The sequence below is a fragment of the Branchiostoma floridae genome, chromosome 3 (genome assembly GCF_000003815.2).
Source record: "Branchiostoma floridae strain S238N-H82 chromosome 3, Bfl_VNyyK, whole genome shotgun sequence".
Taxonomy (NCBI): domain Eukaryota; kingdom Metazoa; phylum Chordata; class Leptocardii; order Amphioxiformes; family Branchiostomatidae; genus Branchiostoma; species Branchiostoma floridae.
Genome location: NC_049981.1, coordinates 30,927,197 through 30,940,900, shown reverse-complemented (window position 1 = coordinate 30,940,900; position 13,704 = coordinate 30,927,197). Strand labels below are relative to the sequence as shown.

General features: G+C 41.4%; 1 protein-coding gene across 1 annotated transcript in view; it reads right to left on the bottom strand.

Moving 5' to 3' along the window:
• The window catches only part of LOC118411823, a 4,979-nt gene extending 1,005 nt beyond the window's left edge, over window positions 1–3,974 (bottom strand). Inside the window, exons 1-4 of the mRNA XM_035814311.1 lie at window positions 3,257–3,974; window positions 2,831–2,990; window positions 2,422–2,450; window positions 1,423–1,824 (exon numbers count right to left, since the gene is read on the bottom strand). Of these exons, the coding sequence (XP_035670204.1) occupies window positions 1,423–1,824; window positions 2,422–2,450; window positions 2,831–2,990; window positions 3,257–3,952 (1,287 nt within the window). The 5' untranslated portion in view covers window positions 3,953–3,974. The remainder of the gene's footprint in view (window positions 1–1,422; window positions 1,825–2,421; window positions 2,451–2,830; window positions 2,991–3,256) is intronic.
• Window positions 3,975–13,704: the final 9,730 nt, after the last annotated feature.

Here is a 13,704-nt window from a genome sequence, read left to right as displayed (position 1 = left end):
AAAAGTCATACAAATAAGACGTTTGCTGTTAGAATGTGCTGTTTGCTGACCATAAATATTCCTAGACATTTGCAGTGCCTGTTCATGGTAGCTAATAGCTCTCCTATGTTCACCCAATTTACCCCAGGATCCACCTAAGCTGGTCAGTGCTGAGGCAATGTCAGGATGTTCAGTTTGTGAACCATGGATACTCCTGAAAATCTGTAGTGCCTGTTCATTGTAGCTGATGGCTTTTCTGTCATCACCCAGATAGTGCCAAGATGACCCCAAGTTGTGAAGTGAGTTGGCAATGTCAGGATGTGCTGTATGCTGACCATAGACATTCCTTGTCATCTGTATTGCCTGTTCAAGGTAGGTAACTGCTGTCCTGTGATTATTCATGGAAGCCCAGGACCCACCCAGGTTGTTCAATACTGTAGCAATGGTAGGATGTGCTGTATTCTCACCATAGATCCGCTTATCCAATTGTAGTGCCTGTTCATAGTAGCTGATTGCTTTCCTGTTGTCACCTTTACGATGCCATGCCAATCCCAAGTTGTTTAGTGTTGAAGTCATGTCAGGATGAGCTGTACTTTGACCATAGATAAACTTGCACATCTCTAGTGCCTGTTCACAGTAGCTGATTGCTTTCTTATGATCGTCAAGGCTGCTCCAAGATAAACCCAAGTTTCTAAGTATCGCTATACCTAGGGTGCTGATTGAGGATTTAATGTTAGAGTCTGTCGTGCTCTGTCCACAGATTTTGCCATTCATTCTAAGTGCTTCTTCAAAGTAATAAATAGCTTTGTGATGATCACCTGCTCTGCGACTAACATTTCCAATAATGTTAAGCACCATCATAATCCCTTCAGTGTCAGTTTGAACCATTGACTGATGAAGGGCTTCGTGAAGGTAGCTAATAGCCTGTCTGTGTTTGCATATCTCACCGTACATCAGTCCTTGTACAAAGGGAGAATTATTATAGAAATCAGAGACTGACTTTAGATCTGGATTCTTTCCAGACCACTTAGACAAAATAAGTTTCAGAGGTACGATCGTATGATAGTATCTGGAAAGCTGTTTTACATTTGGTAAATGAAAAACTGTTTTCAGTGCATTTGCTTCTACCTCTTCATTGATCTGTAGGGATGATTCCTGCTCAAGCAGCACTGTTTCCATTGATGCCAAAGCTGACAAGCTTTCCTTCTGTCCACCATTTGCAATGTATGTTCTAAGCCTGAGTTCTGCTGAGATGCTGCTTACCACTGTCAAGTGGTGTGCATTGTTGGGACTGATCACTTTTTGGTTTTTCATTTCTGCAATTGTCTCCCAAACTGTGGTAGGTACAATGGATGAGGAAAGCGCCAAGCAATCCACTGCCACAGCCGGAAAGCGATAGAGTTTTTTCTTCACATCAATCATCCTTGCTGTGATTAATCCCACCTGATGATTTTCTCTTAGCATCCCCTGTGCCAGTTCTTGAGCTATTTTACCCCCATCAGCTTGTAGTGCCTTCCCTGTGATATCCATGTATGCGTTGATCAAACCCTGGTCTCCTGCTATCAGACATGGGTTTCTCAAGATGGTGGCAAGGTTATACCCTTCCTTCAAGTACAATGTGACATCCTTTTGTAGTTTTGAAACCATGTTGCTTGGGGTGCAGATGAGTTCACTTCCCTGCCTACCCAGTGGAGTCTTGCTTGCTTTTGGCATGGAACCATCAAATGCAAACCCACGAGGTGTAACAGAGTCATAGTACCAGTTGTCTAGTGGGTTTTCTGAGTAGAAGTCATTAAGAGATTTTATTCCAAGTGCTGGGAGAATGGTTTCTCCCAGGTTGGCGACCTTGAGGTGAAGATAGTGGGTGAAGTTCCGGTAATACACAAGACATTTTTCACTTTCTACCAAAATGGCAAACTCTAGGTCTGAGTATGGAGTTACCAGTCCTGTGGCCTGTGAACCCAAACCTATCAGGGCATACTTACAGGGAGGGGGACCCAATAACCCAATACACTCTTCTACAAGAAGGCTGATGAACTCCTTCCTTTGTAGTGCAATGTTCTCAAACATCTTCCTGATAGCATGAGCTCGTTTTGCCTCTATCTCTCTGACACATGGGTCATCCTCATCATATTTATAGGGATCCAGCTGCTGGTCAATGGTTTCCATTTCCAGCTTGATCTGGTCCCGCATCTCCTTCAGCTGTTGCTTGTGTTTTTCTGTGTTTTCTTGATTTACATTACAATGAATATCTAAAATACATTTGAGGAAAGACTTATTTACTTCTTCAATAGCTCTATCTATGTTACCATTGAGGCCTTGATCCTCTGACCTGGCTATTGCTGCATTGTAGAGTGCTGCTGCTTTGACAAAGTCTCCCCCGTCTCCTGTTTGCTGACCTCGCTTACTGTAGACATCCCCCAACCTGCACAGGGGCTCCACCTCTCTCTGGTACTGCTGGGCTGTGGGGTCTGGGGGAAAGGGAAGTTAATGTTTGTCATATTGTTCCTTTGAAATTATCTACAGCAAGACCATTTACTATAACCATGAACCGGGGATGTACTGTTAAACTTTATCCAAGGAGGAAAGGCTTTTCTTTACACCCAATGAATACGTTTAAAATCAACATCTTGCATCCTGGTTGCCGTCTACTAAACTTTAGTTATACATTTGATAAGTCCCTGGAATATTGTAGTACTCTATACTGCAATACTGCTTATTTGCTTTAGTTTATTTTATTTGCATAGATATTCAAGGCATTTCCTAATTTTGGAATTCTTTGTCACCAAAGTTTAAACTAGGTCAACTGTTTGCCAACAATTTTTTAAGCATAAAAGAAAGTTTCCTTTACCTTGTTTGTGTACTGTCTTGAGTGCAGCTGCAAAGTGCTGCTCTGCTGAGTCCAGGTGTACCCTGGCAAGGGAGGAGTCACCTTTCTTCAAATGTTCTTCGTACTGCTTTGACGTGGATGGTCTTCTTCCTCTCTGCCTGGGTTTTTTCGATGTTGATTGCTGCAAGATTTAATCCCAAACCTTTTTTATAATATGAAAGGTTATAGGCCTAAAACATTTTTGTAATATCCAACAAGACCCCCCCCCCCCCACATGTATTATTGCATGTACACTAAGGGATGTGTAGGGCTTTATACACACACTTTATCGTGTACATTTTATGATTCAAAGGCATACACGAAACTACCTGTATATGTGATGTCATATTAGCTGAAATAACGTTATATTTACTATGTGATGCTCAATAGAAAGCTCTAACTACTCACCTTTCTCACTGCTTCTCTGATCTTCTCTGCATAACTGATGCGATGGTGCAGGGTTGGGTTTGTCTCAGAATCCTCACATCTTGTCAGGGCTTTCTTGTACATGGCAGCTGCCTTGGGGAACTGGGATAAGTCATACGTTTTCTTGCCTTGCTCAAGGTAGAAATCTCCAAGAGATTTCAAAACCTCGACCTCCAAAAACGTATCGCTGTTTTCTATTGCGGTCACTAATGTTTCTGTGTAAGTCTCCTCAACAGAATGCTGGGATTCTGTTTTACTTCTATCTAATTTGTCACACATATCTGCCACCCTTAAGACATTGCTATCACCTGTACCCCTGTAGTCTGGTGACAACCACCGGAAGTGTGGAGTGTATCCTTGCAGCAGTTTACTGGAGAGTTTCTCCATGTAGCCGATACGATGTTCCAGTGTTTGTCCCATGTCTGGATCTGTGCAGCGTAGTAGGGCAGCAGCATAAACGGCAGCAGCCTTGTCAAAGTCTGCTGAATCTTTGCTCTGCTTGCCTTCCTGGAGATGCAGGTCTCCAATACTTTTCAAGATTTCTACTTCCATAAAGTTATCCACACAAGATATAGCTTCTCTCAGTGCCTGACCATAGCCTTTTTTGTCCTCAGTCTTGAGGCCCAGCTCTAAGTCCTGTAACTTGCCTGCCAGGCTGGGCATATTGATGTCAGACATGTTCCTATCTTAACTCCAATGACCAACCTTTAAATGAAGGAGAGACAGTAATATTACTTTGAGACACATGCATTTGGAAAAACAAGCATACGATTTCGTTTTGAAACCTAGCTTTTTCATGACTCTATTCTTTAGGCAATGCAACATGTTAGGGGATGGTGGCCCTAAAATACTTATGATTAAATATATAGGGGAAAGAGGCCCTAAAATACCTCATTTCTCCTATACATGAAGATACTGTCTTATTCTTAAACTTCAATTATAACATCTCCCTCGTAAATACATATTAAATTAAACATTATAGTCATAAGCAATGTGTAATTAAGCACATACGAAAGAAATTAACTTGACTAGGAATATTTGTGCACTGAATAATATACTCCAGCAGTCCAGAGTCCACAACACAAACACACGTCTTTGCAAACCTTTATATACCGCCTGTACCGCGACAAGATGAACCTCACCTGGATGTCTGACACTCCACAGCTGTGACCCCATCAGGGTAGAGACTTGCTTATATCTCCCTCTACTGGCAAAAGTTCTGGGGTTTTCCCTCTGACTCTGTTCTGTTTCTGTTGGTGTTTCTGTTTCTGTTGGTGTTTCTGTTCCTGTACAACTGCCGGGACTTTCCACTAAGTCAGCAGTTAGTCTCATGACCGAGGAAACCATGACGTGGTATGATAGATTACTTATTACCTCATTGGATAAGTTCTTTGTACACAACCAAGTATCCTGCGTTTTGGAGACCTTCTCTCACCTTCCTCAAAACAATTCTGACTTGTTGGTTCTACTTTGTACTGTAGCAGCTGCTGCCAACCCCCCCCCCCCCCTTCCTCGTCACAGTTCTCATTTAATGTAATGATTGCGTTTGTCACTTGACACTGTAATATGTTCCCATATACACATATGCGTATACGTAGCTTTTACAAATGCTTGTTACAGCTGGGTTTTCTCTGACTCCTGAAGGTGTTACTTTTCCTGTAGAACTCCCGGGACTTTCCATGAGGTCATACCTTAAGTCAGCATTTTTCTTATGACTGAGTAAACCATGACGTGGTATGATAGATCACTTATTACTTCATGTTTACATCTATGGACACTTGGCTCGTGACTGATAGTTCCCATATTGTGTCCACTTTAGCTTTCTGTTGGTGCAACGTACACATTCTTATCTAACCTGAACAAGCAATGCACACTGGTCAGGACTTCTTGTTCCCCTTTCTATCACTGTTTCCCAATGACGAACAACATGTTTTGATTTTTTGTTTGGTTAAGCTTAGTTTCTATGCAATTTCATCATATTCATATGACGCTGGGTAAAATGTGGTGATGTTACATAGAAAAGTTTTTACGTTACATGTGAGTTTTAAAAAATGTGAGTGACGTTGTTTCCAATGTATTGTCTATACAACAGCAGGATGGACCTATGGCCTTAGGAATGCCACTCCAGGCTCTTGAATTATTGGGAAAATGTGGTTGTTTCCAACGAAGGTGGTGGCCTATCATTGTGTACATTTATATATAATAAGGATAATGTTAGACTGATATTAAAATGTGTAACGCTAGCGTTACTTGTATTTCCAATTTCAAGTTTCTTTTACATACAGGCTGTGTTCACCCATACATCAACTTAAATGGTGTTACAAGATAACTAACTGGATGTAAAATCATGGTGACATCTGCAAGCAGGTACATTGTATGCTTTTACTGTAACATTACATTTTCATTAGCTTTTGGGGCCATAAAACCCTCCCAGAACAGCAGAAAGACAATGTTTAAAAGAACAATGCTAGATTAGCATGTCAACAATGTCAATGAAAACAGGCTTTAGGAGGAATAGGCTGTGAACAAAGTTTCCCGACTAAAATCTAAATAGAACTTTCTGAGAACCAACAAGTTGAATCAGTGTGGCCTAAAAATGTCATTTACAAATCATTCACAGGAAGTAAATGGAACAACTTCCACTCAAATATTCAGGTTTTTAGATAATTACCAGTAGTATAAATGTTCACATCTATGTATGATATCAATTTAAATTTTACCACTTTATCAAATGTCATGCTTTCATAGATCCATAATATACTTTATTGTAACTTGATCTTCACATTATGTATTTGTACAAATATACAAATATTTCTTCATACTATCGATTCAAATCGTGCAGTGTCAGTGGTGTAAGTGTGTGAAACAGTTCTGACTTGTATTTTACATGTAGAAGGTCTGAGAGTATTTTGTCAATGTTGGTCTTACAGAATTTATTTAGGTTGTTTAGCAGAATCATGGCTTTGTATATGTCTGTAGTCCTTCTGATAAATCTTGCACCTCTAATTCCCTTGTACCAATGCAATACCATTGACATTTCTCAAATGTTACTAAGGACATTCAGAGGTGAATTGATCCTGCAGGAGTGGTATGTTGCCACTAGAGCAATGGTAAGCATTGCAACGTTGCCAGTCTGAAACAAACCATTCTTAGAAATAGATGGAGAAATGTTTACATCTGTCAAATGTTAACTAAACAACCAGCATAATTTCTGTCTAGCACCTCGATTAGGAAATGATATAATAGTGTAACTATTATTTAGATTCAGATGTACTGAGGTTTTGTGCCAAACTATAGAGTATTGTTGTAACGTCTCCATGGTGACCTGGTTGCGTAGCAACAGTAGAATAAGCACAGATGAGTGTGACAAACTTTCTTTGTGTGTGTGTACTTTATGTTAAGAGAATAAACAAAAGTTCCTACTTTGCTCTGTTCTCTACTCTAAATCTATTGATTGTAAGTTGTAACTGTATTGCTAAGTTCCAAAAGACACTAAGCCTTTAAGTTGGAAAATGTGATTCAAACTTTAGGGTTCAAGCAAGGTGGTTCATGGTCAAACATCCCAAATGCAAGAGTTACAGGAACTTGCCTTGTTCGTTTTGGCGTCCATGTCATAATCTGTGAATCCATGATTAATATAGGACTGAGGGCAACATTACGCTGAGTATTAAACATGACTTCTTATGTCATTTGCCTTTTCCGGATGCTATACTTATTTTGACAAGGTTCCTTTTAATTGATTTTATCATTGGATGATCTAGGTCTTCAGGATAGATTTGCTTCATCATATTGAAGGCTTCTAATAAGTTACTATTAGCTGCCTTGAAATCTCCCAGTTTGCACAAAACTGTACCCAAGTTGTTGAGAGATGAGGCAGTTTCTGGATGTGCAGTTTGCGGGCCATAGATACTCCTCCTCATCTGTAATGCCTGTTCATGGTAGCTAAGTGCTTTCCTGTGTTTACCCAGCTTATTCCATGTTACTCCCAGGTTGTTGAGTAATATGGCAATCTGAGGGTGTGCTGTCTTCTGACCATAGATATTCCTGAACATCTGTAGTGACTGCTCTTGGTAGCTAACCTCTTTCCTGTGTTCACCCAGATGACAAAAGTCTTCAGCCAGGTTGTTCAGTAATGCGGCAACCAGCGGATGTGGTTTAGCTTGACCGAAGACACTTCTGGACATTTCAAGTGCCTGTTCATGGTAGCTGATTGCATTCCTGACATCTCCCAGTTGCTGCCAGGCTGTCCCCAGGTTGTTGAGTGATGTGGCAATGTCAGGGTGTGCTGTACTCTGACCATATACATTCCTTCTCATCTGTAGTGCCTGTTCATGGTAGGCAACAGCTCTGTTGTAGTTACCCAGATGATTCCAGACTGACCCCAGGTTGGTCAGTAATATAGCATTGCCAGGATGTGCTGTAGTCTCGCCATAGATCCTCCTATTTACCTGTAGTGCCTGTTCATGGTAGCTGATTGCTTTCCTGTAATCACCTTCGTATAAGCAGGCTCCACCCAGGTTGTTGAGGGATGCGACAATAGAAGGATGTGCTGTAGTCTGACCATAGATACTGAAGCTCATCTCTAGCGCCTGTTTACAGAAGTTGATTGATTTCCTATGATCTCCCAAATAGGAACAGGCTGAACTCAAATTGTTAAGCATTGCTGTAATGTTAGAATGTGGTGTACTCTGTCCAGGGATTTTTCCATGCATCTTTACTGCCTGTTCAACGTAGTTGATAGCTTTTTGATAATGACCCACCTCAAGATTAGCAGTTCCAATATAAAAGAGCAGTAGCATATTATCCTCAGTGTTAGTTCCATCACCTGCCTCAAGGGCCTCTTGGTAGTAGCTGATAGCCTGTCTGTATTTGCATAACTCAAAGTACATCAGCCCTTGCACTCTTGGAGAATTATCATAGAAATCATAAAATGGCTGCAGATCTGTATTTCTTCCAGACCATTTAGACAAAGCAGATTTAAGAGGAACTGCTGTATGATAGTACCTGAAAAGCTGTTTTTCATTTGATAAATGAAAAACTGGCTTTAGTGTATTTGCATATACTTCCTCAGGAATTGATTCCAGTTTGTTTAGCATTGTTTCCATCGATACCAAAGCTGACAGGTTTTCCCTTTGTCCACCATTTGCAATGTACGTCCTGAGCCTGAGTTCTGCTGAGATGCTGGTAAGCACTGTCAGGTGGTGTGCATTGTTAGGACTGATCACTTGTTTGTTTTTCAACTGTTCTATCATCTTCCAAACTGTGGTGGGTTTGATCTGCGAGGACAGGGCCAAGCAATCAACTGCTAAAGCTGGGAAGCGATAGACATTTTTCTTAACATCAATCAGCCTTGCTGTTATTGTTTCCTTATCATTGTACATGTAGTTTCTGATGTTCTCCTCTTGTGTCTCCTGTGCCAGTTGTTGAGAAATTTTACACTCACCAGCTTGCAGTATCATTTCTGTAATGGCCATGTACGTGTCGATCAAACCTTGATCCCCTTCTATCAGGCATGGGTTTCTCAAGATAGTTGCAAGATGATACCCTTCTTTCAGGTATAATGTGACATCATTTTGTAGTATGGATGCCATGTTGTTTGGGGTGCAGATGAGTTCACTGGATTGCTCATTTGCAGTTCCTTCCCTGCCCAATGGAGTCTTGCTTGCCTTTGGCATGGACCCATCAAATGCAAATCCACGAGGTGTGACAGAGTCATAGTACCAATTGGCAAATGGGTTCTCGGAGTAGAAGTCATTGAGAGATTTTATTCCCAGTGTTGGGAGAATGGTTTCTCCCAGGTTGACCACCTTGAGGTGTAGATAGTGTGTGAACTTTCGGAAATACACACGACATGCTTCACTTTCGTCCTCTACTAAGATGGCAAACTCCAGGTCTGAGTATGGAGTTACCAGTCCTATGGCCTGTGAACCCAAACCTATCAGGGCATACTTACAGGGAGGGGAACCCATTAACCTAATACACTCATCTACAAGTAGGCTAATGAACTCCTTCCTTTGTTGTGCAATGTTCTCAAACAAGAGCCTGACGGCCTGAGCTCGTTTTGCCTCTATCTCTCTAACACATGGGTCCTCATCATGTACATAGGGATCCAGCTGCTGGTCAATGGTTTCTATCTCCAGCTTTATTTGGTCCCGCATCTCCTTCAGCTGCTTTTTGTGTTTTTCTGTGTTTTCTTTACTTGTATTACAATGGATATCGAAGATATATTTGAGGAATGACTTATTTACTTCTTTAATAGCTCTATCTATGTTACCATTGAGGACTTGATCCTCTGACCTGGCTATTGCTGCATTGTAGAGAGCTGCTGCTTTGACAAAGTCTCCCCCGTCTCTTGTCTGCTGACCTCGCTTACTGTAGACCTCCCCAACTTGCACAGGGGCTCCACTTCTCTCTGGTACTGCTGGGCTGTGGGATCTGGGGAAAAGCAAATATGAAATTGGAAATATTTTGTCATATGATCTTAGTTTTTAATAATCTACAGCAAGGCCATGTGCTATGATCACGAAAGAACCGGGGGTATACAGTATTGTTATGTATTCCAGGGAAATAGGCATTTTAAATCCACAATGAATACGTTTAACAGTAGGCATACTGCATCCTATTTGCCAGAAAGTATAATTTAATGACATTCCATAAGTCCTGTGATATTGTCGTACTTGTTTATTTGCATAGGTAATATGGCAACTATTATTTACCCCCAAAGTTCAAAACCAGGATGGCTGTTTACCATACCTTGATTGTGTACTGTCTTGAGTGCAGCTGCAAAGTGCTGCTCTGCTAAGTCCAGGTCTGCCCTGGCAAGGGAGGAGTCACCTTCCTTCAAGTGTTCTGTGTACTGCCTTGACTGGTCCATGGGTGGTCCTCTTCCTGTCCGTCTTCGTTTCTTTGATGTTGATTGCTGCAAGATTGAATTCACAATCATCAGCTTGTTTTCATCACCCACTCTTTCCATCCACATACTTTTGTATATAGTAACCAAGGATATTGTATGCCTATACCTCATTGCAATATACCCAGCCCCGACATATTTTTGCATGTACACTGATTATTGATGTGCAGGTCTCTACACACGTTATTACATTTGCATATCCATTATTAAAAGGCATACAGTTATCTACTTGTACATGTGGTGTCGTTAAAAAAAGTAGAAAAGGTGTCCTAACTAGCTATATGTATGTGTGTGGTTAATAGACAAGGAAGCCCCTAACTACTCACCCTCCTCACTGCTTCCCTGGTCTTCTCTGTGTAACAGATACGATGGTGCAGAGTTATTTTTGTCTCAGGATCCTCACATCTTGTCAGGGCTTTCTTGTACATAGCAGCTGCCTTGGGGAATTGGGATACATCAAAGGTTTTCCTGCCTTTCTCAATGTAGAGATCCCCAAGAGTTTTCAAAACTTCAAGCTCCAAGAACATGTCGCCATTTTCTGTTGCAGTCACTAAGGTTTCTATGTAAGTCTCCATAACAGAATCCTTGGATTCTGTATTACCATTGTCTAATTTGCCACAAATTTCTGCGACCCTTAAGACATTGCTGTATGCTGTACCCCAGTAGTCTGGTGACAACCACCGGAAGTGTGGAGTGTACCCCTGCAGCAGTTGTCTGGAGAGTTTCTCCATGTAGCCGATACGATGTTCTATTGTTTGTCCCATGTCTGGATCTGTGCAGCGCAATAGGGCAGCAGCATACAGGGCAGCAGCCTTATCAATCTCTGTCGAGTCTTTGCCACACTTGCCTTTCTGAAGATGCAGATCTCCAAGGCCTTTTAAGATTTCTACCTCCATAAAGACATCCATGCTAAGTATAGCTTCTCTCAGTGATCGACCATAGCCTACTTCTTGTCTGTGGTGACTCTTGAGACCCAGCTCCAAGTTCTGTAACTTGTCTGCCAAGCTGGTCACTCTGTTGTCAGACATGTTCCTATCTCAACTTAAACCTTTAAAGAAAAGACATTTAGTTTTGTTACTTAGAGATACATGTATTTTTGTGTTTTTACTTTTGGTAACATGTAATTCTGTAGGTAACATGCATATACGAGTAATGTTAGTTTTGTTTTTAAACCTAGTTTTTGATGACCCTAGTTCATGTAATTAGGCTGTACAAAGTTAGATTGAATATAAAGTAGGGGATGGAGGCCCTAAAGTATTAATGGTTGAATTATAATCATATTTCTTACATGCATGTAGAGAAAATCTTATTCGATAAAATTTAATTATAACATGTCAACACATTTTGAAAACCTCTCCCTTTTAATGCATGATACGAATCATTACTCTGCCTGGGTGGAGTCTTCCTGTTTCTCCCTGTACTGGTGAGAGTTCTGCTTTTTACTTCTGACTCATGTACTATTTTTCTGTCCAACTGCTGGGGCTTTCCATGAGGTCATACCTTGAGTCAGCAGTTAGTTTCATGACCGAGCAAACCATGACGCTGTATGATAGATCACTTATTACCTCATGTTTACAACATTGGATACTTGGCTCGTGACTGCCAGTTCCCCTATTGTGTGACCTTTCTGTTCGTGCAACATATAAATCCTTAGCTACCTAAACACGCAATGTACACTGGCCAGGACGTATTCCCCTTTCCCTTTCGATCACAGTGACTGTTTCCCGATGAAACTATTTTTCAGTCCAGAGTTTTGATGTAAAATTTCATTCTGTTGCCCTGAAGCAGGACATTATGATTACAAAAGTTTCAGATGAGAGTTGAGATATGTCGGTCATGTATTATAAAAATGTTGAAATTAACAGTGAGATTGCGTGACGTAATCAGCAGCGCTTTGAGGTTCAAGGCCCAAAAGGTCCCGAGTTCGAAACCTACCATGTCACCAATCTTGTTCCCTTGGGAAAGGCCTTTTAAACGACTTTCCTTACTTCATTTAGGTGAAAAATGAGTACCTAGCTTCAACTATGGCCGTCCCTCGGATAGGACGTTAAATGGAGACTCCCGTGTGCGGAGAGAGCCAAACATCGAGCACGTAGCAGCAACCGCCACAATTATTCAAAAGAGTAGAGGTCCTTCCCGGTATGAGTGGACCAAACCATTCCGACTGAAAGGGGAAGAGAATTTCCCGAGCAGCTACGTAACCCCTGCTTCGTTTATTGAGTCAGTTAGCCGAACTTGGCGAATCTCGATGTGAGCGTAGACCCCTAGACAAGGGTGCTTCTTCAGTGTTCGGTGACAAGTGATTTCTTGTATAACCCGCCACTAGACGTAACAGACAAGTTCTGTACTCCGACAATGCTAAGTATCGTAAATCTCAAAGCAGATCGTTGGGGGCGAAACTGTGACAATTTCTGGCCCAACGATCTGAACGTCATGACTTTGCCCCCCAGAGATTTGTATGCAAAGGTCCACAGTTCACATATCCCCTGTATTATGTCAGACTGAACAAAAACGTATCTTCTCACCTGTATTTCTGAGACTCCACAATTTTGAACCCGCCTGTGTAGAGACTTGCTGTTTCTCACTGCACTTGTGCGAGTTCTGCTTTTTTTCTTTCACTGAGGTCAGTTTTCTGGACATCTGCCAAAACTTTCCACTTAGCCAGCTGTCACACGACTGAGAACCATGACGTGGTATAATAGGTCACTTGTTACCGCGGTTCTTAGTACACAACCAAGTGGTTTTGCATAGCCAACGTTTCGATGAACTTATCTCTTCTTGCTGAGGACAATTCTGACGTCGACTGGTTCTACTTTGCACATTCTCCTACGCAGAGGGGACCTATTTGGTTTGGTACTCTCTACGTAGGAGAATGACTTTGCGCTACAGTACAGCTGTTGTCCCCTCATCATGAGAATTGGTATACTGCGGGGGTCGAAAGATACTGAACGAATTTCAGTGATTTATGGATCTCATTACCTCATGTTTACACACTTGGCTCTGTGACAGCCAGTTCCCATATATATATATGTGTACATTGTCACTCTCTGTTGGCGCAATTTACTTCCTGTACTGGTGACAGGTCTGGGTTGTTCCTCTGATTCATTTCCTCTTATACATTTCTTATACCACAACTGGGACTTTCCATCTCTTCGTCGGACTATGCACTGACGTTGCCGTGAAAGTGGGAAGGTCTACCCGCTTCTGAACATGGCTGCCCCCTATCCGTGGACAATAACATGGCAGGCAACTCCGAAACTCTTCGCGCTACAAACATACCACTGGGACAAATAGCTACCTACCCAGTGCTATACAAGTAATGATCAAATCATTGAATGAACTGTTAATTTTGACTCTATTTTACCTGTTTTCAGTTGTTATGGATGCATGCTAAAAGCTTAGCATGTAACAGTATATGATTCCAGCTTTTGCCAGAATATTAGTTTCCAACCAGATATCACTGCAGACACTACGAAAACAGGACAAATCTATATGATGTAATGAAAATTCTTGTTTTTAT